Here is a 22124-nt window from a genome sequence, read left to right as displayed (position 1 = left end):
CCAGCCGTTGCCACGGCAACACATCATCATCAGTGACTTGCACTGGAGGAGGAGGAGGACAGGGAGAGGGAGGGGTGGCTGGTTTGAGCGCCGAGCCGGGCTGCCACTGTGAACGCCGAGCAGCATGGGTGTTCATGAGCTATTCTCTGGAGACAAATCTGAGTGTGTGTGTGTGTGTGTGTGTGTGTGTGTGTGTGTGTGTGTGTGTGTGTGCGTGTGTGTGAGAGAGAGAAGGGGGGCGAGAGAGGGAGGGAGAGAGAGAGAGGGAGAGGATGATGGGAGGTATGTGAAAAGGACCTGCGTCAGAGTGAGTCATCAGCCGGTTTCACAATGTGTTGATGTGACGCTGATGCAAATGGCCTGCGCAGGGATTCATCTTCAAAAAAAAAAGAGAAGAGAAGAAGAAGAAAGCAAACAGAAGACAGAGAAGCTCCTTTAAAGGAAGCTGCACTGTCCTCTGACGGTCTGAGCGTGTCACCGCCGCCTCTGTCTACCTGCTTCTTTTTGGGATTACCGAGCAGTTTTCGGTGTCCCTGCTGCTGCTGCAGGAGCTCAGATCCTCCAGCCAGGATTCAGTTGGTTTTATGAGCACGACACTGAAACTCCCCCAGCTCCTCCCTGCAGCGGGACACTAATATGTAATTTACCAAAACATTATTATCACTGCATTATAGTGTTACACAGACTATAACCTATTATCACAGCGCTACAAAGGCCTTCTCTGCCCCATTAGTCACTGCACCTCTGACTCGAACAATGGCTGCAGAAGATCCGTCTGGAGCTCTTTAGCAAATATTGCGTGAATAATTGGAAATTACTGTCACCAGACATCCAAATAAAAGCCTTCAAGATAACTTCAGGCCAGTGTTGGCCCCCGGAGTTGAGCAAAAAACACTTCAAACTGGTCCACCAACTGGAAATGCTCAATTTACACTGATGTTTAGCCGTCGTTTAGAAGATGTCGTTACAGTTATAATTAACTGACAAAATTCACAAGCAGTGTCGGGTAAGCTGTGGCTAAATGTCAGGAATATTCTGAAACTTCTGACGACCAAATGTGAGCCAGCTTTGGGCCACAAAAAGCTGCCAGATTTGGGTCGGTTATGTGTCGATTTAAATCCCTTTAGACTTGGAATTAGCTCATGTTAGCAGCCTTCAGGCTAGTTTTGGGCCAGTGTTGGCACCCGGAGTTGAGCCAGAGGACTTAAAGTCTGGCTGCTTTAAATATCTATAAATAAAATGATTCGCAAACGCATTCTTACTCTAAAATTCAAATTAATGTTAAAATGTTAGCATATTATCTTCCAGAGATGCAGAGAAGAGTTTGGTAAATAATCCAAAAATCTTTTGTATGTAATAAAAACACAACTGATGAATCTTTAAGGCCAAAATGCTCAAACATTAAAGATTAATCTGATGTTATTCAGATCGCTATCGTTGATCCACCATAAAACACAGACATGTTCATTTTCAAGCTGTAAAATGTCCCATTCAGTACATATCTAAGAGACGTTCTTATATAAAAAAATATTGTTCATTTTCTAGATTTTCTGTGTAAAAATCAGCCTCAAACATCCATCCAAACACTCATGACAAGTTACCTGATTTAAAGACATTGATCACAGAACGCACCTCACAATAGAGTTCAAAAAAATAAAGTTTAATGTTTATGTGCTGTATAACAAATAAAATATATTAGTGTTTAAAAAACAGGTGCATAACTAGGTGAAGCCTAATCTATCACTTTACAATAAACAGTGAGGAGAACAGTGATCAGTGAGACGGCAGGTCAGACATGCGCTATCCTCTGAAACATCGTACAACAGTCACGCTAAAACTAGGCCAGTGTTTGAGCCACCGACCGCGGCGGCTTCATCTCCCAGAATTCACCAGCTAGTTTAGCTTTAGCAAACTAGTTTTTTTTTTTTTTTTTTACAACAGATCACAAATCCTCGCTAGTTTCCTCTGATGGAAAATGTCTTTAAATACAAATACAGTGACTAAAAGTGAGACGACACAAACATTTCCCAAGTCTTAGGTGAATTCCCACCCTGAAGTTCATGACAGACGTACAGTTACTGAGCACGGAACAGAATGATGGATCCATACAGAATGCAAATAGACTTATTACTTACATAAATATTGCATTGGTCTGTCATTACGCTGAGTGAGACTAAACTATCTGCAGGGAGTCGGGGGAAGGGACAGTTAGACCAAATTGTCTTATCATCGTGGAGCAAACAGACGTATTTACACATAAAAACACAGTGAACACTTATTCGTTATGTATTTACCTCTAAACAGCAAAAACTTTGAAATATGCACTGATGGCCATCACAGGTGGATTAAACACTGTTAAGAGCTAAGGCTAATCAACATTATCATCATGTAAAGCATGTTTTTATATACCAGACACTTTCACACTGTTGTATTTTTTCCTCAATGACACTTAAGAAGTTGTCTTTTTTTGTTTTTGCTCTACACATAAACACTGTATTGACACCAAAAAATCTACAGCAAAGTTACACTTGACAAAGGAAAACCCTGGTTGAGAGATTAGGCTAGCACTATTTGTTATCTTGGTACTATTTACAGACCCCAGGCTGCTGCTCCGTGACGAACAGCAATAAACAGGAATTTTGCTTTTCGCTGCTGCTGGTGAGAAACCACACACCTGCAATCTTTAATATTTGATTCCGTCTTTAGTTGGAAGTTTTCATGCTGAGTGGATTTTACGACCTGTGGGGCCCGCTGAAAGCTCGTTGGATCATTTCTAAATAAAAAATAAAACACAGGCTTGATTCCTGAAATACTCCCCGCTCGCAGATGCGTGGTTTCACTTCAACAGCAGTGTTTTGCTAAATTACAAAGTGAAATGAACCAATTAGCTCAGCCTCTGGCATGCCAGCCCAGCCATCCTGCCAAGACAAATGACAGAGGTACCCTGCTGTTATTCCACAACAGCTCCTATACATCCTCTGCTTATATTACCTCCCATAAATATACACAAGACAAGAGCGAGGAAGGGAGGATTAATCCCGCCTCTCCTGTTTTCCCATTTGATGTGAACGACAAAAAAACTAACTGCAACAGGGGCTGAATCCTAACTCCATCTCCCTACAGTACTTTTACACCTTCGGTTTGAGTTACAGTACAAATGCAGACACCTACGTTAGATTTGGGAGAAAGACGGAGGCTCAGAAGACCTGGGGTGATGGCCAGGGAAATGACAAAAACTGCTAAATCTTTGGCTTTTGCTGCTAAATTTTAAGATCTTTTCACAGTAGCCAAGAGTTTTAGTTGCCTTGTAAAGATATGAAAACCGATTTCCAATTTTGGGACACAGTAACACCATTATTATGCGTTGATGACTTTTTTTAAATACAGTTTTATATATTTGTGTGTATAGTTTGCCACAAGTTTCATCTATTATGGCAACAAAAGGCATCAATAAGCACTGCAACTACAATAAAAAATCATTGTGAATGCTTTAACGCGCTTGTGTATCTTTAAAGGTCCAGTGTGTCAGATTTAGTGGCATCTAGCAGTGTGATGGCAGAGTATAACGAAGTACATTTACTCAAATACTGTGATTAAGTACAACTTTGAGGTACTTGTACTTTACTTGACATAACATTTGTAATCTTATATATCGGAATCAGATCTGGTCGATAACGCTGCTGCCAATAATGCCAAATTCAAGTCATGTACACAGTTAATACATACATGTACATGTATGTTTTTTTTTACTTTTACTTGTACTTTTAAAACTTAAGTACATTTATTGCCAGAAAATTACTTTGAATACTTAAGTACTATTTGTATGGGTGACTTTCTCTTTTACCAACGTAACATTTTTTTTACGGGACCTCTTCCTGTTACGGTCCTTACATTTTTCCCTAAATCAAACACACTGGATCTTTAAGGTTGTACTTGAATGGGTTCCAAGCTAAATGCTAACATTTAGCAAGAAGTTTTTGCCGTGGTCACCATCTTAGCTAGCATAGCAGTGTTGTTTTCTGGATATAATGGCTTCACTATTGTACAAGTGGAGAAATTATTCATATTTATATTCCTAGAGCACCAGCGCTAGTTTGGCTAAATTCCGAAGGCGAAACAGTGGACACTTGAAATGTTTTGAAATTTGAAATTCTACATTTCATATTGGCAGCATCAGCAGCTTCAGTTTTAGCGTCCAAGTGACTAAAGGAAGTCTTAAAATATTGGCTGTATGGTAGTCATATAAAGTGGTACAACGAGGCTGAACCCACCACAGCCAACATTTCTCAATTTTATCTCGACTCTGAATCTACGTTTGAGTTAAGACTCAGCCCCGGCATATCAGCCTTCAACCTGGCTGTCCAAAGAAAGCAACAAAAATACCACCCAGGCAGAGGTAAAGAGTATACAAATGTCTGCAACAGATCACTCTTAAATTACATGTACATCTAACGTGTACGATTAATCAACAGACAAAGACCTGTAGAGCACTGAAGGGCTTCTCGACATGCTCTCTCGGTGCTTTGGCAAATACCTTTTAAACAAAAACAAAACAAAAAGACAAAATCAAAGAAAAATAAATGCTATTCATGAGGCAACATTGGTTGTTAAGGCTCTACTGTGGCTGTGCTTGCTTAGTATCTATTGACGGGTAGTAACTGCATACTGTCAAGTGTGAGTAGAATGAATTGAGGGTTGGTATGAGGGGGAGGAGGGGTTTTAGGGCGAGGCAGGAGGCACTATGTGGAGTCTTCCGGCTCTGACTTGATGGTCTTCTTCTCTGTGTTGTTTGATGCTCGCTGCGACGTTCCGTTTTCTAAAGACGAAGACAAAAATAAAAGAGGGTATCATCAGCAAAGAGGTTTATAAAGCCGCATAAAGCCTTGTAGAAATTTAGAGTAATAACTGTAGAACATGTGAACGCTGTAAATGTTTTGATTTTATGTGCAACATTCAGCTTTCTGAAGACAAAGACAAACATAAAGGACAGTATCGTCAGCAAAGAGGTTCATAATGCAGTAGACAGTCTTGAAGAAACGCACATACCTGTTGCTGGTGTTTTGGTCTCGTCTGTGTTGCTGTTGTTGTTGTTGTTGTGGTTGTGATGGCGCTTGAGTTCATTGGCTAGCTGCTTGCCCAATGGGAGGTCGCCTTCCTGCATGTTCTGACTAACCACCCGCAAGTTGATTGGCCGTTCATCTGGAGGACAGAAATAGACAGAAACGCAATAAACACTCAGTTTCCTAACAACTTCATCACATGCTTCAGATTCAGCTCTTCCAACAGTACAGTATTAATAAATGATACAAAATGATACTAAATTGGACTATATTATCATCAGTCAGAATTAAAATGAAGTGAATCCAAAGCAAACATCAGCCCAGATGTTGTTCAAACACCGGCTTTGTTTCACATGTTCAATATTCCCAGTGGAAACGAAGCCTGTGTTTGTGCGAGTTAAGCTGTTGATCCCTTGTGTTTGCCTTTCACTCCCTTTGAGAACAAGAAAGTCAGAAGTAATGAGAGACGGGGGAGATTCTACTGTATTTTCTCTACCAACAGACTGCTCTGTATTTAATATTACTATACTGAATCGTTATTTCTTATTGGATTTATTTTAGATTTTGCATAAAATGTAAATGAACACTACAATCCCAGACTTAATATTTGAACAGCACAACTGTTAGCTTTTGGGCAAAAAAGTAAGTTTTGCATGCATCGCTCCAGAGATATTTAATGTTAATAACATTATATTTTGTTAACTTGTGTGTCCAATATGCCGGATATTTTTCTTATTTATATATATATTTTCTTTTATTGGGTGGTGAGACAGACTCGTGCACACAGCTCAGGTGGAAAAGCTTCACTTCACTGATACAGTATGCAGTTTATTCTCAGATGCAGTTGTCCGTTCAGGCAAGTGCAAAAACAATGTGCTGTCTAATGTAATGTAATCTGAAAATAAACTGCGTACTGTATCACTGAAGCACAGTGTTATAGTCTGTCTCCTTACCGACCATATGCCATGAGTCATTTCACCCGCCTGAACACAAAGTATGTTTGCCTCAGGCAGGCTTTAATGTCAAGCCCTGCAGATGTTTAAAAGTAGTGTTAATTTAGTAGACTCACACGATTTGTGTTATTTTTAGCACATGGTTATTTTATAAATAATGTAATGTAAAACTGATACATAAATAGGCTAATTAAGACATGGGATTAAAACCGTGTTCTCCCTCGAAATAATCTTTTCTGATTTCTGTCTTTTTTGTTGATTAAGAGCATTTGTGTTTCTTGTGACATGTCTTGATAAACATTACAATAGATAAAAATAATAAATAAGGTCTAATGCTTCTTAATCACAAAAGATCTGATTCATTTTAATTTTACTAGCTTGTTAATAAATAGTGTGTGGGCTGAAACTTACAAAAAGTCTGATTTTCCTTTATAATAATTCACTACATGTTTCCAATCAAGCAGGCAAACTAATTTAATTATGCAGTAATTAAATACATTTTCTTTTCCATTAATCAACTAATTGTTGCACCTCTCTTCAGTTGCCACAGCAAATTATGTTGAAACTGACTGGTGGTGGATAAAAAACACAACTCCTGACTTCCATCTTCAAGGATCTATGTTGATCATTTTTCGCAATTATCTCCAAAAATACATTTATAGTCAATCTCAAGCAGGTTTTGGAAATTTGTGGTAATACTGAGTCATTTTTACTTCTTTAGTCGAGCTGTTCTAGTGGCTTAAAGGGAGGATATAAACAAGAGAGGACATACAGAAGAAAAACGGGGGTTAAGAGAGAGTTACAGTATATAAAGGACGAGGCAGGATAAAGTAGAGGAAACAGTGTTACAGGAGAGAGGTTGAGATAAGAAGGAGAAGAAAAGAAATGACAAGTGACAGAGAAGAAAAAAGAAAAGGGACAAGAAGAAGAAAACGAGGAAGGAAAGCAGAGAAGAAGAGGGGGAGGAGAGAGAGAGGTAGACAGAGAGAAAGAGAGAGAGAGACGCCCCCCTCCAGGCAACTGGCTGGAGGTAAACAGGCGTGGGCGTGATAATTACAGGTGCATTGTGGGATTTGTGGGAACAGCGATATAATGAGCTGTCGGGAGTGGGTGAGGGAGGAAAGGGATGAAAATGAGATGAGGCCCTGAGGAGAAGTAAGATCCTGAATAATGATGTTTCTTTTTTTTTCTTCTTTCCTCGCTCTGTGTTTGAAGAGTCAGAGCTGGAAAAAAAAAAAGAAAAAGTGACAGCTGCCACGACCGGGTGTGGAGAATCAGCACCTTCATCCGTTTGTGACATGAAGTAAATACTCTTCAAATTAACCTCCAACAAACATCAAGTCACATTAGGCTCCGATTCAGTTTGTCTCCTGTCGAGCTTAAAAGACGACGACGGGCAACAATTTGGCTGAAGACTGAACCGACAGCTGGGTGTTTTCTGATTGGACATTAGGGGCAGCAGAGAGCCAATTACAGCTTGGCAAACCAGAATTTGGCAAAAAAAAAAGTCGCCCAAGACGAGCCAAACCAAGGTGAGATTTATGCTTCAGTGGAAACTTTGAAGACATTTTTAGGCTCTCAGTGTTGCTGAGAAACATCAAATATTCTTCCTCGGATGGGAGATGTGAAAACAGATCCACGGACAAAAAAGTAGCTCTAGTGACTCGTCTTTGTAAAGGGTTTCAGTTTCTAAGAACAGGGCCTCGTGGCCAAATATTAAATTGATCACCAACTGTTTTGCTAATCGATTTAAAGGTTCGAGTAATTTTTTAAGAAAAGAGTCGAAATTCTCTGATTCCAGCTTCTTAAATGTGAATATTTTCTGGTTTCTTTCCTCCTCTGTGACAGTAAACTGAATATCTTTGGGCTAAGGTCATTCACAGATCAAACAACTACTCGATTAATCCAGAAAATAATCGACAATGAAAATAATTGTTTGTCGCAGCCCTCGCTACAGGACTTGTTGACGCCATATAACGCAAAAACAAGCGGATAAAAGTTGATAGAAACTATTAATTCACATTCGCAACTAAAGTTTTTGCTCACATTTCATTTGTAATCTGGGACGAGGTTGTAACTGTTGCTGGGACCTAAATTAGTTTGAAAACAATTTATTAGGAATAACCCTGATAACAACTCAGGCAGAACAATATTTAAGTTGTTGTAGGGGATGTACTGGGACAGAAACAGCTATCAACGTGTTTTTTAAACGTTCTGAGCCATGAAATACAAAACATCTCATTTATAGCGTCCATGTCGTTTCCACATCATGACTTAGAAGCTCGTGAAGAACAGTTTACCCCAACTCAGGAAATGGGACTGAAACGATGCTGATTCAAACTCCTCTCCACCGCCTGCTCGTGCTCTACGTACCTTGGCTGTCTCTGCTGGCGTCGGCGGCCGCTCCGTTGGTGTTCTGGGCGTCGTTGAGGTACTTTAAGGCGGCGGGGGGGATCCTCCAGTCCAGAGCCTGGAGTCGCTCCTGGACGGCGGCGTCCTGCAGGATCTCCATCTGCCGGGCCAGCAGACGCTCCAGCTGCATCTGAGGACACAATTTTAATAATTCAGATTGTTTCAGCACAGCTCTGCCACTAACAACATTTCTGTTTGGCTGCTTCTGAGTGGACACAATCCTCAAAGATATAAAAGCAAACTGTCCGAATGACACCCGTGGACGATCGCTTACATGCTGCCTGGAGAAGAATAATCCCTCTCCAGGCAGTCAGCGAGCGTGAAAACAGAGGACGACTCAAAACCTCAGATTCTGAGAAGTGGCAGGAATAAAAGCAGCAGTGATATCAGCTTATTGTCAGTCTGCACATCACTGTCAGCTCACATTATAATGGGACGAGCTTTAGAGGAACGTCTGATACGAGCGGCGGCTTCAGACGGCCCGCGGTGTGAATGCAGCCATGAAATCTCTTCTTCTGCTGCTGAATGCGATTTCTGAGAAATCACATCAAACAGACGACAAGTGTAACTGCAGCCGCACAAACAGCTGATCAGCAGCTCGTGCACAGACATACATGAGAGCAGACATGTTCGCACATGACGAAGTGAAGCAGCATGCGTCACATGAACATGTTTCCTGCGTAATTAGTTATCATAAAGCTCTCCTCCTACACTCCGGCTCTAATTAGGAACAAGCCACAGCAGCAGAGAGGCACTGGAAACCAATAAAGAACATTACTGGGATCAAACTGGATCCTGCTGCCACAAACATCTGCTGACATGGGAGTCTGTCTCCAGATCTGTTGATGGGAATCCTTTCAACATGAACAGCTGAGGTACATTAGCTTTAGCTTTCGAGGAACACTCATTTTAACACGCTGTTGTTTTCAGACGAGTGCTGTTACATCCCATAATATGTCGCCATCTTGTTTATTTACATTAAGGGAAACAAAGCAGTGAGATTTTGTTGATGTCTGACAAAAGGAGAAAAAAGCTTTAAAAAAAATTAATTTTGTAGTTAGCAGGATTTCTTAAATCGTAAGAAATTTGAATGGAGTTTGGTGGAAACACAGGAAACGAGAGATTTGGATGTTTCAGATGAGGCTGACAATATTCTATATGTTTTCCTAGTGTTGTAAAGACAAAAACCAACAACATGTTAGTCCATCTCGCAATACTGTCTAACTTCCTGTTTGTGGCTCTCAATGCAGAGCTCATTGGTTCCTACTGAAGACGTAAACCCTTAAAGGTCTCATTACAATATGAGGATTTAAAGGTTTACGTCTGGATTCGTCTTCAAGTAACTTCCACATTTACAGGAATGAGAAACACTTCAGCTCCCTCATTTTGTTACGGCGCCCCCGACATCTGCACGTCCTCCCATCTCACTGTTAATGTCCTGAAACACAACTGTGGGTTTGGGATTTTGGGGGAGTTTAACAGAATCAGACAGCAACAGTTTTCTACCTGCAGATTTCGTCCGACGGTTTCTTCTCCTTTCGACTTGGCGCAGGCCAGCTGCTCCCTCAGCATCTCCTGCCTCATGTGGATCGCCTGCAGCGCCTCCTGGATGTCGAAGAAGTTCTCCTGAAGGAACACGGAGAGAAAAGTTCAGTGTTCGCCTTCTTTCTGTCTGTTTTGGTGTAACATTTTGGGAGGAATTCCATGTTTTTTCCCTCATGATACTCGATTAAGGGACAATTACACACAGAATTAAACACTTTATAATAAGCGTCATTAATAAAAGGTTCATTTATAGCTAATTAAACATTAGTTGATAGTTATTTCACTGTTAAATACCATTGAAATGCTTTATAAACAATTTATGAAGCAATTGTAAAGGTTTATAAACGTGCGTTGCAGCTTTGCAATACATAATTGGTTAATTAATGCTTTATAAATCATTATATTGTTTAATTAACGATAAATTTACCATTTATTAATGATGCTTATTGTAAAATAGAACCTTAATTTTAACATTCTCCACTAAAGTTTATATAAAGACTATTTTAGAATAGTAAGTATAACTTGAATAAAGGTTATGTAATAAAAAACAACACGGACTATTGTTAATCCAAAATCTCATGAATTATTATAGTATCAATAACATGAGATCAGGAGCATATTATTAGTTTAATTGTGATATTTATATTATTAATATTTGTATTTCCTTTGATAAAAAAAACAACCAACAGAACAAACTGGACTTTTTGGGAGTTGTTCTCTTTCGGCCTGAAAGTGAATTTTGGCAATAATTCCCCCTCCGGGAGCTCTGAGTAGTTTTACTGAGCAGGTGTCGGTTCATCTGCAGCTCTTCGCCTTCGGTTTAAATCCCTGCAGGGTTCGCAGCCACCACATGTTTTCGATCATCGGTTTACAAACTGAGAGGAGCCATTCAAAGAAGAAACTCGGAGCCAAGTGTGTCAGCGGAGGAACACTTTGTACTGTGTTCAAGGCTGGTGCTGCTGTGTCCGATCTGTTTCTGAGGGCTGCACACTGAGGAGCGCCATCTGCCAAGCATGTATCCTTTAATCTTAAGTTTTAAATACTGAAAATTTACCAAAGAGTGAGCTTCAGGTCTTTGTTCAACATTATTTATTAGAAGCAACCAAATTTAAAGCCATGACTGTGGCGAATAAACCGGGTGTTTTTAAAAGGACCTCAGGGAAATGTCAAGCTGTGTTTGTGGTGACAAAAACAAATATTGTTGAAGAGAAGTCAAGAAATTTACAGCTGTGTTTGTTGAGACTAAAACTGAGCGTTGTTAACGAGACCACAGGACATTTCCAGCTGCATTTGTGGAGAACAAAACCGGTTATTTAAACATGACCTTGGAAAATCTCCAGCTGTGTTTGTGGCAACAAAACTGGGTGTTTTTGACGAACCCTCAGGACAATTTCCAGCTGTGTTTGTGGAGAGCAAAACTGGCTGTTTTCAATATGACCTTGGAAAAATCTCCAGTCGTGTTTGTGGCCACAAAACCAGTGTTTTTGACAAGACCACAGGACATCTCCAGCCAAAACATGATGTTTTCTAACCCTAACCAGAGCATAAGCACAGTGTTCTGACAAGAGAAAAGTTGAAAACTGAACCTGAAGAAATGTAAAGTTTTTACAAAAAAACATGTAAAGACAGAATTTCTCCCGGTTCACAGCTTTAATCTGACTGCAGTGATGTTTCTCTCACCTCTGTTTTAATCCTTTTAGGGGACGGCTCGTCTCTGTCTCCACAGCGAGACCTGCAGGGAAACATCAGGAAACACACTTTAGGACTTTATACATCAGGAGTCAAGATGTATTCAAACCCACTTCCTGTCAGCTGTGGTTGGAAAAAGAAAGATTCTCATGCAGGAATAAACAATACAGCTGGATTCTTCAAGATAGGACAGAAACCTTTGTTCTGAAGAGTTACACTTGGTCTGAGCTCTTACTTGCTGGTGCGGTAGGTGTACTTGTAGGTGACTTCTCTGGAAATCTGGCGGGCGAGTCCAAACAGCTCGTCTCGACGTGTCAGCAGAGCCATGTCCCTCATACAGAGCTGAGCTGCCGCCTCGTTAACTGTCAGCTGCAAATCACACACAGTGAGTCAGGTTAGTTTAAAGAAACAAAACCACAAACAGGACAAATTATTTTATCAAACATGTGAAGTGAACCTCATGCAGCGTCAGGTGTTTGCCGTCCCTCCTCTTGGAGTCAAAGCGTCCATAGATGGCGCTGTATTTACGGATCTCCTCTTCCCTCCGCGGGTCGTCATCGCTCATTTCAAAGATGTGTCCGATCATCTTTGCCATTTTCTTGTTGTTCTTCAGCTGCTCTTTGACCTCAGCGAGGTCTGTTTTAGGAAGTCCCGGTGCCATCCTGTCCACACACTCCAGGACGGACTGGACGGCCGCGGCGTCCAGAGCCTCTAACGCGTCCCTCGGTGAGGACGGGGAGCCGAGGTCTGACGGCGACAGGCTGTGCTCGCTGTCGTTGCTGTGGCCCGACCAGAATCGAGCCTCGCTGCCGCCCTGCAGAGGCGACCCGGCTGAAACTTTGTCCCGTGCCACGTCCAGCTTCCCTGGATCGGAGCAGGCGGCGGCGACGCCTTTGGGCATCTTGACGCTGGCGGTGTTGGCTCGATCCTGTCCGCTGAGCAGCGTGGGCGAGCCCTCGGGCAGCTTGTAGACGGGGATGCTGCAGACGGGCAGCGATGTGAGCGGCTGGTTGAAGATGGCCGGGTTGGTGACCCAGTCCCGCAGCGCCTTCTGCAGGCGGCGCACGTGCAGCGGCTTGCTGGCCATGCCGACGAGGGCCATTATTTCAAGGAACTCCTCCTCCCCGGCCTCGCACAGCTGCTGCACGTCGTCGCCGCCCTGCTGGATGAAGGCCTCATAGTAGTACAGCAGGTTGGCCCGCTGCAGGATTCGGTAGAGCTGCAGCTCACCCAGGGTTCTCGGCAACACCGCTGCCATACCTGAAAGAGGACAAACAACACATTAAAAAATGTGAGCTTCTTATAATTTAAAGTTAATACAAGGAGTGATTCAGGAGGAACGTAAACTTTGTTTTTTTCGTTGATGGTCTTGTTTGCTTATGTAGGTCAAAAAGGGGCATCAGTATTAATCAGTTAAGTTCTTGTAAAGTTGTAGTACGTTTAAAAGACTAACAACATTTTTGGAAAATACACCTTTTCACTTTCTTGCAGAGAATTAGCTGAGAAGGTCAATCCCACTCTAGAGCTAGAGTCAGCTAATGGCTAGCTTAGCTTAGCACAAAGATGTTCTGAGAAGCAGTTCTACTTCCTGGCTATAAAATACCATCAAGCTTGCACACTAGGAACCTCCGCCAACCAAGCCGGCTAACTTCTGGTTTTGATACCTTCAGACAGAGTCAGACAGGCTAGCAGTTTCCCCCTGTTTTCAGTCTTTGTGCTAAGCTAAGCTAACTGACTGCTGGCATGAGAGTGCTGATCTAACTCGTGGTAAGAAAATTGATTTTGGTGGCCGATCTGACCGACAATCCCAAAGCATCAGTTTCAGAATAAGACTAAAACATTTCTTACAGATTGGACCTTTAAAGCTGAATATCTTGCCCAGTCCTTCAAAAAAGTCAGACGTAGAAATGTCAGATAAGTCATTAGCTGACTGAAATCCTCCCGCTGGGCACCACATGGTGAGAAAACCAAGCTATGGATAAGTCAGACAGACACAGATCCAAGGACATTAACTCTGAGACGATTTGCCTTTTCCTGGGTGTCACACAGCTCTTAACAAAAAGCATCTACACTCGTCACCAGAACAAAAAAGCTCCTGACCTTGGAGACAGTTTGACAAAAGAAAAAACGACGACAGAGAAGCAAAAAAAAATCGACCTTGAGTTTTGTACGTTCTGCACCAAAATCCCTGCGTACACATGGAGACACGTTTCTGTGAAACTGTAAAGACTTATATTTGGACTGTACATATTACTCTTGGCAGGTGCATGAGTGCAGTTTATCAGGCCTCAGCAGGTGCGTAAAAAGGTTAAATTTGGCGACTGGATGGTCGACGTTTCCATCGAGAACGCCACGAGTGCCTGACATTTTTAGAATGATTAGTACAGGTGGGATTTCTGCTTTCAAACTGTTTATAATCGACATTTTTACAGGTGTATGAACGTGAACATATTCATGTTTTCTGTCATTTTAAAGAGATAATTTCATGATATTTCTTGCAGTAGTGCACAAAGTAATAAAATGCTGAAAGTATGGTGTTTTTATTTCACTGTTACTATTTTAGCTCAAGGCAGATTCCACATTTGCAGCACCCCGTGAATAAACCTTTTCTGGATGTATCTTTGGCTGTTTGCTGCCCTGTCAGCTCGTCAGATTAGTATTTATCTTCGAAGGCGACGCTGTCATTCACTCTGCCTCCGATCCCAAACCCTTACAAAGCAGAGACGCGCTCACATCCGTGCCAAATACGTGTCACTTGCCACCCTGAATTTTGAGAAACAGCGAGCGAAGGTTCTGAAAGAGGCTTGTTTTTGATTCTTCCTAAGTGCATGTGAGGCCCTGCGGAGGCCCAGCTAACAGAGGAGTGGCAGTCAGCAGGCCCGGGTTGCTGGGAGGACCACATGCCTCTCTCCACCCCTGCAGGATGTGTAGGTGGTGGGCTCGCCTCGCCCAGAATAGGCCCAGGGAGCCAGGCAGGCCTCGACGAATGACAAAGACAAACGCTGCCTGAGAGGAGACGGTGACCACCGATACTTCAAGTTATATCCCAAACAGAACCACAAACATTACTGCTTCTGATGTTGCTAATGGAGATTTTGCTGTTGAGTAAAGTTCTCGTCTGTTTTTCTACCCAGGTTTAAAGAATAACTTCACCTAAAAAAATGTAAATTCAGTCATTATGTCCTCACCACCATGCTGATGGAAAGTCAAGTGAAGTTTCCACAAAACATTTCTGGAGCTTCACAGCAAAGCAGCGTTGCAGCATTCTGCTAAACAACTGAAGCAGCCGGAGACTAGTTTTAAAACATAAAACAAAACAGAAAAATACTCCAAAACTCGATTAAAGCTTTGCCGAAATAGCTATTAGTAGTTCTTGTTTTCGGTTTACTCATGGATGTACAAACAACTATCACTGGATTACTTTGATACTGAAGGAAACTCAAAAACATGACTTTTCTAAGGCAAGTTCTGCACATATATGGATTTTTTTAAAACAACCAACAAAACATGAAATGGCTGTTTTTCTGTGAAGCTCCAGAAATGTTTTGTGGACACGAAACTTCACCTGACTTTATATCAGCATGGAGGGAGGAGATGATGACTCCATGAATACGGTCAGAAATCCTCAAAAAAAGACGCTCCTTACATGTGCAGAACTTGCCTTAGAAAAATCACGATTTTAAGTTTTCTTCAGTATCAAAGTAATCTGTTGATAGCTGTCTGTACATCCATGAGTCCACTGCAAACAGGAAGTGCTGATCAGTAACTCGGCAACATTTTAATGGAGTTTAGGAGTTTTTTAAGTCTCCAGCTGCTTCAGTTGTTTAGGAGAATGCTGCAGCGCTGTTTTGCTGTGAAGCTCCAGAAATGTTACTTTCACATATATGTTAGTAAATTAACAATTTTGGGGTCTTGAACTGTCTTGGTCAATATTTTCTGACAAAACGAAGACAGAACCTGTTAATTGCAGCCGTAATTATATTATAAAAGTAACAGATGTTGCCACTTTTGTCATTAACGGTGCTGTTTGTTCACGTTGAATTGCAAATAAATGTGTAAAATGAGTATTCTTTTGTGAGTGAGCTCATCCTTTAAGTATCTACAGCAGCAGTTTTAAACAATTCATTAGTTAGGATTTAAAAAACAGCAGCTCCCATTAGGTTTGTAAGCCGATAGTAACCTTTCTAACCTCTGTTTTCCATAAATATGTATATATACATATATATACGTGTGTGTGTGTGTGTGAATAAGGAGTAAATCATTTTGCACAGATTAAGACGTAGTTAATGAGGTAGTAGGGAGGGGGTCGGATTTAATAAGTGTTTACTTCTTCCTACTCCTTTTCAAGCATGTAACTTGTGTTGTTTTCTTTTTCTTGAGAATTTCTTGTTGTAGAGGTTTTCTCTTCCTAACGTTATAATTTTATTCTTAACTCATTTTTTGGAAAGCTTTTGGTACACAGCTTGTTTTCTTTTCACATGTTTCAAACTTTTTATCTTCAATCTTTGCCGTCTAAAATATATCAACAGCACACTGTTCGACTTTTTCATCAAGCTGCTGATCTTGAACCTGCACGGCTCCTGGATCGTGAAACTAGAAATATGGAAATACGATACCGTAAATAACAGGAAACAAATGAGCAACTGAATGAACGCGTCTGAAAGAGAGTAAAGATGGCAACTCAGTGATTTATTCTCTTTCTAGCTTTTATTCTAATCAATCAATTTCTTTTGTCTGAAAATATAAAATCAAACTAGATCTGCAACGATTCATCGATTAGTTGGTAACTTTTGAGTCTAAAAGTCAAAATTCTACACAATATTTTCTGGTTTCTTTCCTCCTCTGTGACAGTAAAGTGAATATTTTTGACATCTGAAACGTCATCTTGGGATTTTTCCACCATTTTCTAACATTTTATAGACAAAACAACTGATCGATTAATCTTGATAAGTTAGTGAAAATAAGCGGCCTGAATAAATTGTTTCCGAAATAGAAACCAACGTTATATATCGCCTTAAAATGAAGAATTTAGGGTGATTAGAGCAAGAAATTTGGATCAAATCTGAGGCGTTAGCATTCGTAAGCAGGACCGGATCCAAATCAAAAAGATGAAAATAGAGAAACAACTTTCCAGCGGCTCAACCTGCTGAATTTTCCATCTTTATCACCACATTGTTGGCTCGCCTGCGTCAACACAAGTGAGGCGTTCGAAATAACATCAGGGTGAAAGAAAGTAGTGACACAGCAGATTCGCTGTGGGAACCTGATCTCATGTGAGGCAGGAAGTTCATCACGAGCATCATCATGCAACAAGTACAAACAAGTGGAAAACATGACCATTCAAGTTCAGACAAAAGGTCAGCGACATGTGGAGGACTCGTGGTGAAAGTTGAGGATAAAGAATTTGGTAAAACGCTGGCTCTGATCTCCACATGCAGCTGAATTACTTCCTGACTGGAGTTAAATGTACTTTTTACTGACATTCATCTTCTTCCTACATGTGTGTAGCTGCAGTAAACTCAGTCTAGACATGTTCAGAGAAAAGACAGCTGATATCCATCTCTGGAGAAAACGTCCGCCGACTCTGAAGACGGAAGTTCCTCATAATGCCACGAGACACGTCTACGAACCGGCCAATCACAGGACGGCACGGAAAGACAAAGAGCACACATGACTGAACAAAATGGCGTCCAGGGGTGGAAGTAACTAATTACAACTACTCAAATGACTGTAATTAAGTCATTTTATGACTGTTTTTTTCATGTTTGTCATTGTACTCGTACTTTACCTGTCAGTGCTTACAGTTAAAAAGTAACTAATACTCTGAGTAGCGTTTGAGAAGAATACTTTGTTCTTTTACTTCAGTATTGTACAGATTTGCAGTTCTCTTTCCACAACTGATGATGTCTATACATCGCCGAGTAACGTCTAACGGCTTGTACGCCTCTTCTGAACGTCCTCGGTTAATTCTACAGGTAGATAACAGTGACGTCCTCACACTTCCAGGCCGTCTTTCCTCCGTGACATCACCGGTGTTGCACTCGTTCGTACACGTGAAAGGTTACAAAAGCAGCTGACGTAGTGTGAACAGTGAAAACGACACCTTCCACACCTCGACGTGCTGCGCTGGCCAATCATAAAGAGGGCGTGGTTCGATGATGAGGAAGATTTTCCTGGCATTTATGGCGCAATCACAGATTTTATAAGAGCCATTTCACACAGCGCGGACCTGCACAGTACATACGGGCAGGAAATGTCAGATATTCTCTCTGGTTCTGGCTCATTTACGTTCTGTTATTTCCAGTCTCATATTTGTATATTTCTGTTTTTTACCACAGTTCAACACCATTTCTCACAAGTCCCAAGATCTTTGTGGGTTAAAGGTCAGCAGCTTGATGAAAAAGTTGAAGAGTTTTAAAGGAACAGTTCACCCAAATGTGAAATTTCAGTCTCATGCTGATGGACAGTCAGGTGAAGTTTCCACAAAACATTTCTGGAGCTTCACAGCAAAACCTCCTAAACAACTGAAGTACATGGAGACTTAAAAGGTCAGACAAAGGCCAGACAAAAAAATTTAAAAAACATTACCATTAAAACCATGCCGAATTAGCTGTTAGCACTTCCTGTTTGTAGTGTACTCATGGATGTACAGACAACTATCACCGGATTACTTTGATACTGAAGAAAACTTAAAAACGTGATTTTTCTAAGGCAAGTTCTGCACATATAGGGAGCGTCTTTTCTGAGGATTGTAAGCAGATTAATGGAGCCAACCAAAACAACATAAAATGGCTCCGTACAGCTCGTCCAGCGTGACTGAAGTCTCTGGAAGCCCCGAGATCCCAAATTTGACAAGACGGGATGCACGCTAACGCTTTTAGCTTAGCAGCTACAGTGAAGATTTTGGCTTTAAAAGTTTTAAAACAAGTCCCCAGCTGCTTCAGCTGCGTAGGAGAAAGCTTCAACTCGGTTTTACTGTGAAGCTCCAGAAATGTTTTGTGGCTTTCCATCAGCATGACACTGACATTTCACCTTTGGGTGAACTTTGCTGCTTTTCTTTGACACGTGACAGTAGATCAAACATCTTTTTATGTTACTTTTTATATTTTCTGACAATTTACAACAAAAAACATACAGAACTGGTGAGTCGCAGCCCTCAATACGATAATGAAACACACAAACAGATGTTGACACTTTTGTCATCGAAGGTGCTGGTTTCTTCACAATAAAGTGTAAATAAACGTGTAAACTGAACGACTATATTTAGCCGCTGTATGTAGCAGGTAGAGAAGACTCGAATAACCCCGCTGCAATAAAAGCACCACAGTGTGTTTCTACTATTAGAAACTGGATTCACTTAATTCACTGAGGAAACACTGCAGCTTCACAACAGCCGTCTGCACAAACACTCTCAGACTGATATCTAACAGCCTGCCATCTTACTCCACTTTTATCACAGCAGACGTGTGTGTGAGTGTGTGAGTGTGTGTGTGTGAGTGTGTGAGTGTGCGTGTGTGTGTGCGTGTGAGTGTGAATGGCAGCCTCTAATTGAAGTCCTGCTCCACAAAGCGAGTTTAGCGAGTTCGCCTTTTCACCTGGAGGAGCGAGGCGTGCGCTGGCACAATGGCGGCACACACACACACAATCACATATAGGGATTACACACACACACACACACACACACACACACACACACACACACACACACACACACACACACACACACACACACACAGAGGCGGATGTGTGTGTAGTTTTCCAGGTGAAGTGCCACGCAGCAGCAGCAGCAGCAGACCAGTGAAGAAGACTTTGACTTCAGGGTGATTCAGGAGGAACTTCCTCGGTTTCTCAATGTGGAATAATAATAATGTTGTAATCATGTGTTCTCATGTGTGTGCATCATAATTAGTGCGATTATTGATTGAGTATTGATCAAAATAACATTAAGACACTGTATTCCTGCAATAACTCCTCAAATATTCCCTGTTATAACTTGTTTTTGGTGCTTTGTAGTAAGTTTATTAAGACATCCTCACATGTTGTGGCACTTTAACTCCGATAATATGCTTATAATCTAAATTTAGATTGTGATTGTTTGTTGTGTTTCGAGGTGTTTTAATCTCTAATATTCACATGAAGTCTTCCAATTTGTGGTTTGTGCTCAAAAGCGAGTTTACAATCACATTTTTACATTTTTTTTGGCACTTTAAGTCCAAAAATATGCTTAAAATCTACATTTATCCTGCACAGGAGTGTCTTTAATTAAGCTTCAAGGTGTTTTATCTCTATAATAGTCACATAATGTCTTACAGTTTGTGTTTGGGGCTCAATAGTGAGTTCACAATGACACTTTTACATTTTTTGGCTTTTAAACAAAGATATACTGATAATCTAAATGTATGGTGCATAAAAGAGGCTTTAATTGAGCTTCAAAGTCACATCATCTCTCTAATAGTCACATAAAGTCTGTGTTTGGTGCTTTGCAGCGACTTCACAATGACAATCTCACATTTTTAGACTTTAACTCCAATAATATTCTTATAATCTACATTTTTTATGCACAAAAGTGGCTTTAATTGTGCTTTAAGATATCTTCATCTCTATACTCGTCACATAAAGTCTGTGTTCGGGGCTCAGTAACGAGTTTACAATGACACTTTTACATTTTTTTGCCCTTTTAACTCCAAAAATATGCTTCTAATCTCAATGTAGAGTCTTTAATTGTGCTTCAAGGTAACTTCATCCTTATAATAGTCATATAAAGTCTGTGTTTTGTTCAGTAGTGAGTTAACAATGATACTGTCACCTATCATGACACTTAAACTCCAAAAATATGCTTAAAATCTACATTTTTCATGCACAAGAGTGTCTTTAACTGTGCTGTAAGGTACCTTCATCTCAGCAGTCTGCATTTGGAGCAAGTTTATTGTGACATTCTCACATTTTCTGGCCTTTTAACTCCAAAAATATGCCTATAATTAAATTCAGCGTGCACACGAGTGGCTTTAACTGTCCTTCATGGTAGTTTAATCTCTATAATAGTCACATAAAGTCTGTGTTTGGTGCCGAGTAACGAGTTTACAACGATACTCCAACCAATAATATGCCCAAAATCTAAATGTATCATGCACATGAACGCTGTTACTGTACTTTAAGGTGTTTCCATCTTTGTCACAGTCATATAAAGTCGTACACTCTTGTGTCTGGTGCCCAGCAGCGGGTTCATAATCACATTTGGCGGTTGGAGCTATTTTTAACTCACAATAATTCATAGTATTTCTCTCCAATCAAGACCTACAGCGCACCTACACTGAGTTTCACCACATATATGATAAGTTCACAGACATCTCAAAGCATTTGCCATGATATACTTATAATAACTGGAGTTTTTTGGTGCTACCGGCTGGTTATTTGTTGCAAAAATGAGCCAGAATTGAGGATAAGATGATCAGCAGCACATGCAGGATTAAACCCGAGCCTACCTGGTGAGTTTCTGGCCCCCTTTGGTCCGCCCTGGTCCAGCTCTCCTTCTTCTCGTTCCCTTTATTCTGGACTGTTTGTCAACACAACGCCTGCTGGCTGTCTGTTTGTGCAGAAGGAAAGCCCGCAGAGAAGAGGGATCCCCCAGGAGGAGCGACGCGCGTAATATCAAAAAAAAACGTAGAAAATCAAGAAATAGAAGAATTATCTCCAGGACGAGAAGAGAAGCCACAGAGCTGCCCTGCGTGTCTCTGCGTGCTCACACCGAGCGACACTCCTCTCCTCTTCCTCTCTTGCTGGAAACTTTTTCTTTCTCCTGCCGTGAAGAGAGAAAAAGGCGCAGATATCAGTGAAGAAGCGCCGCTGACCTTCGTGCGTCTTTCTGGTGCGTCTTTTTCCTCCAAGTGTGTGTTGCGTGTGTGTGCGGGTATGATGATGATGATGAGTGCGTGTGTGTGTGTGTGAGTGTGTGTGAGTGTTTGAGTCCTCTCCCAGCGTCTCTCCACTCCCCTGCACTATTCATCACACCGTCAAACCACACGCAGGCGCACACACGCACTTCCGGCTGGCGCCACAAAAGTAAAAGCACTGGCAATCATGAGCATCTGAGGCTTTGTTGAAGTGTAAATACATGTGAATATATCCTCATAATAACACAGTATGTAACCAAATATAATCAAATATGTTGTTTCCTGCAGATTCAAGTTGAGCTACATAGATTTTATTTTATTTTTTATTTGTTTTATGTAAGATAATCTTAATTATCTATATATAATACTGTAGTTTAATCTAGAATTCATCATTTTTTAAAATAAATTGAGCATATATTGGATGTAAGACCTCGATTTTCAGAGTAACTAGTAACTAAAGCTGTCAGATACTTTTAATAAAAAAGTCCCCAAAAGTCATAGTTGAGTAAAAGTAAAGATTCCACGTTAAAATATTACTTTGGTAAAAGTGAATCTATCTATAAAATGTACTTAAG

The 22124-nt window shown here is 41.0% G+C and overlaps 1 protein-coding gene across 1 annotated transcript; it reads right to left on the bottom strand.

Moving 5' to 3' along the window:
- Nucleotides 1-1936: 1936 nt before the first annotated feature.
- On the bottom strand, nucleotides 1937-21457 carry LOC141020378 (NGFI-A-binding protein 1-like). Its single transcript, XM_073495429.1, has 8 exons — nucleotides 21142-21457; nucleotides 12117-12919; nucleotides 11895-12028; nucleotides 11651-11702; nucleotides 9932-10051; nucleotides 8387-8555; nucleotides 5047-5199; nucleotides 1937-4816 (listed from the first exon to the last, which is right to left on the bottom strand). The coding sequence occupies exons 2-8, from the start codon at nucleotides 12915-12917 to the stop codon at nucleotides 4740-4742; spliced, it is 1506 nt and encodes a 501-aa protein (XP_073351530.1). The 5' UTR covers nucleotides 12918-12919; nucleotides 21142-21457; the 3' UTR covers nucleotides 1937-4739.
- Between the last annotated feature and the right edge of the window lie 667 nt (nucleotides 21458-22124).

The sequence above is a fragment of the Pagrus major genome, chromosome 24 (genome assembly GCF_040436345.1).
Source record: "Pagrus major chromosome 24, Pma_NU_1.0".
Taxonomy (NCBI): domain Eukaryota; kingdom Metazoa; phylum Chordata; class Actinopteri; order Spariformes; family Sparidae; genus Pagrus; species Pagrus major.
Note: the sequence above shows the minus strand (reverse complement) of the source record. Positions and strands in the feature narration are given on the sequence as shown.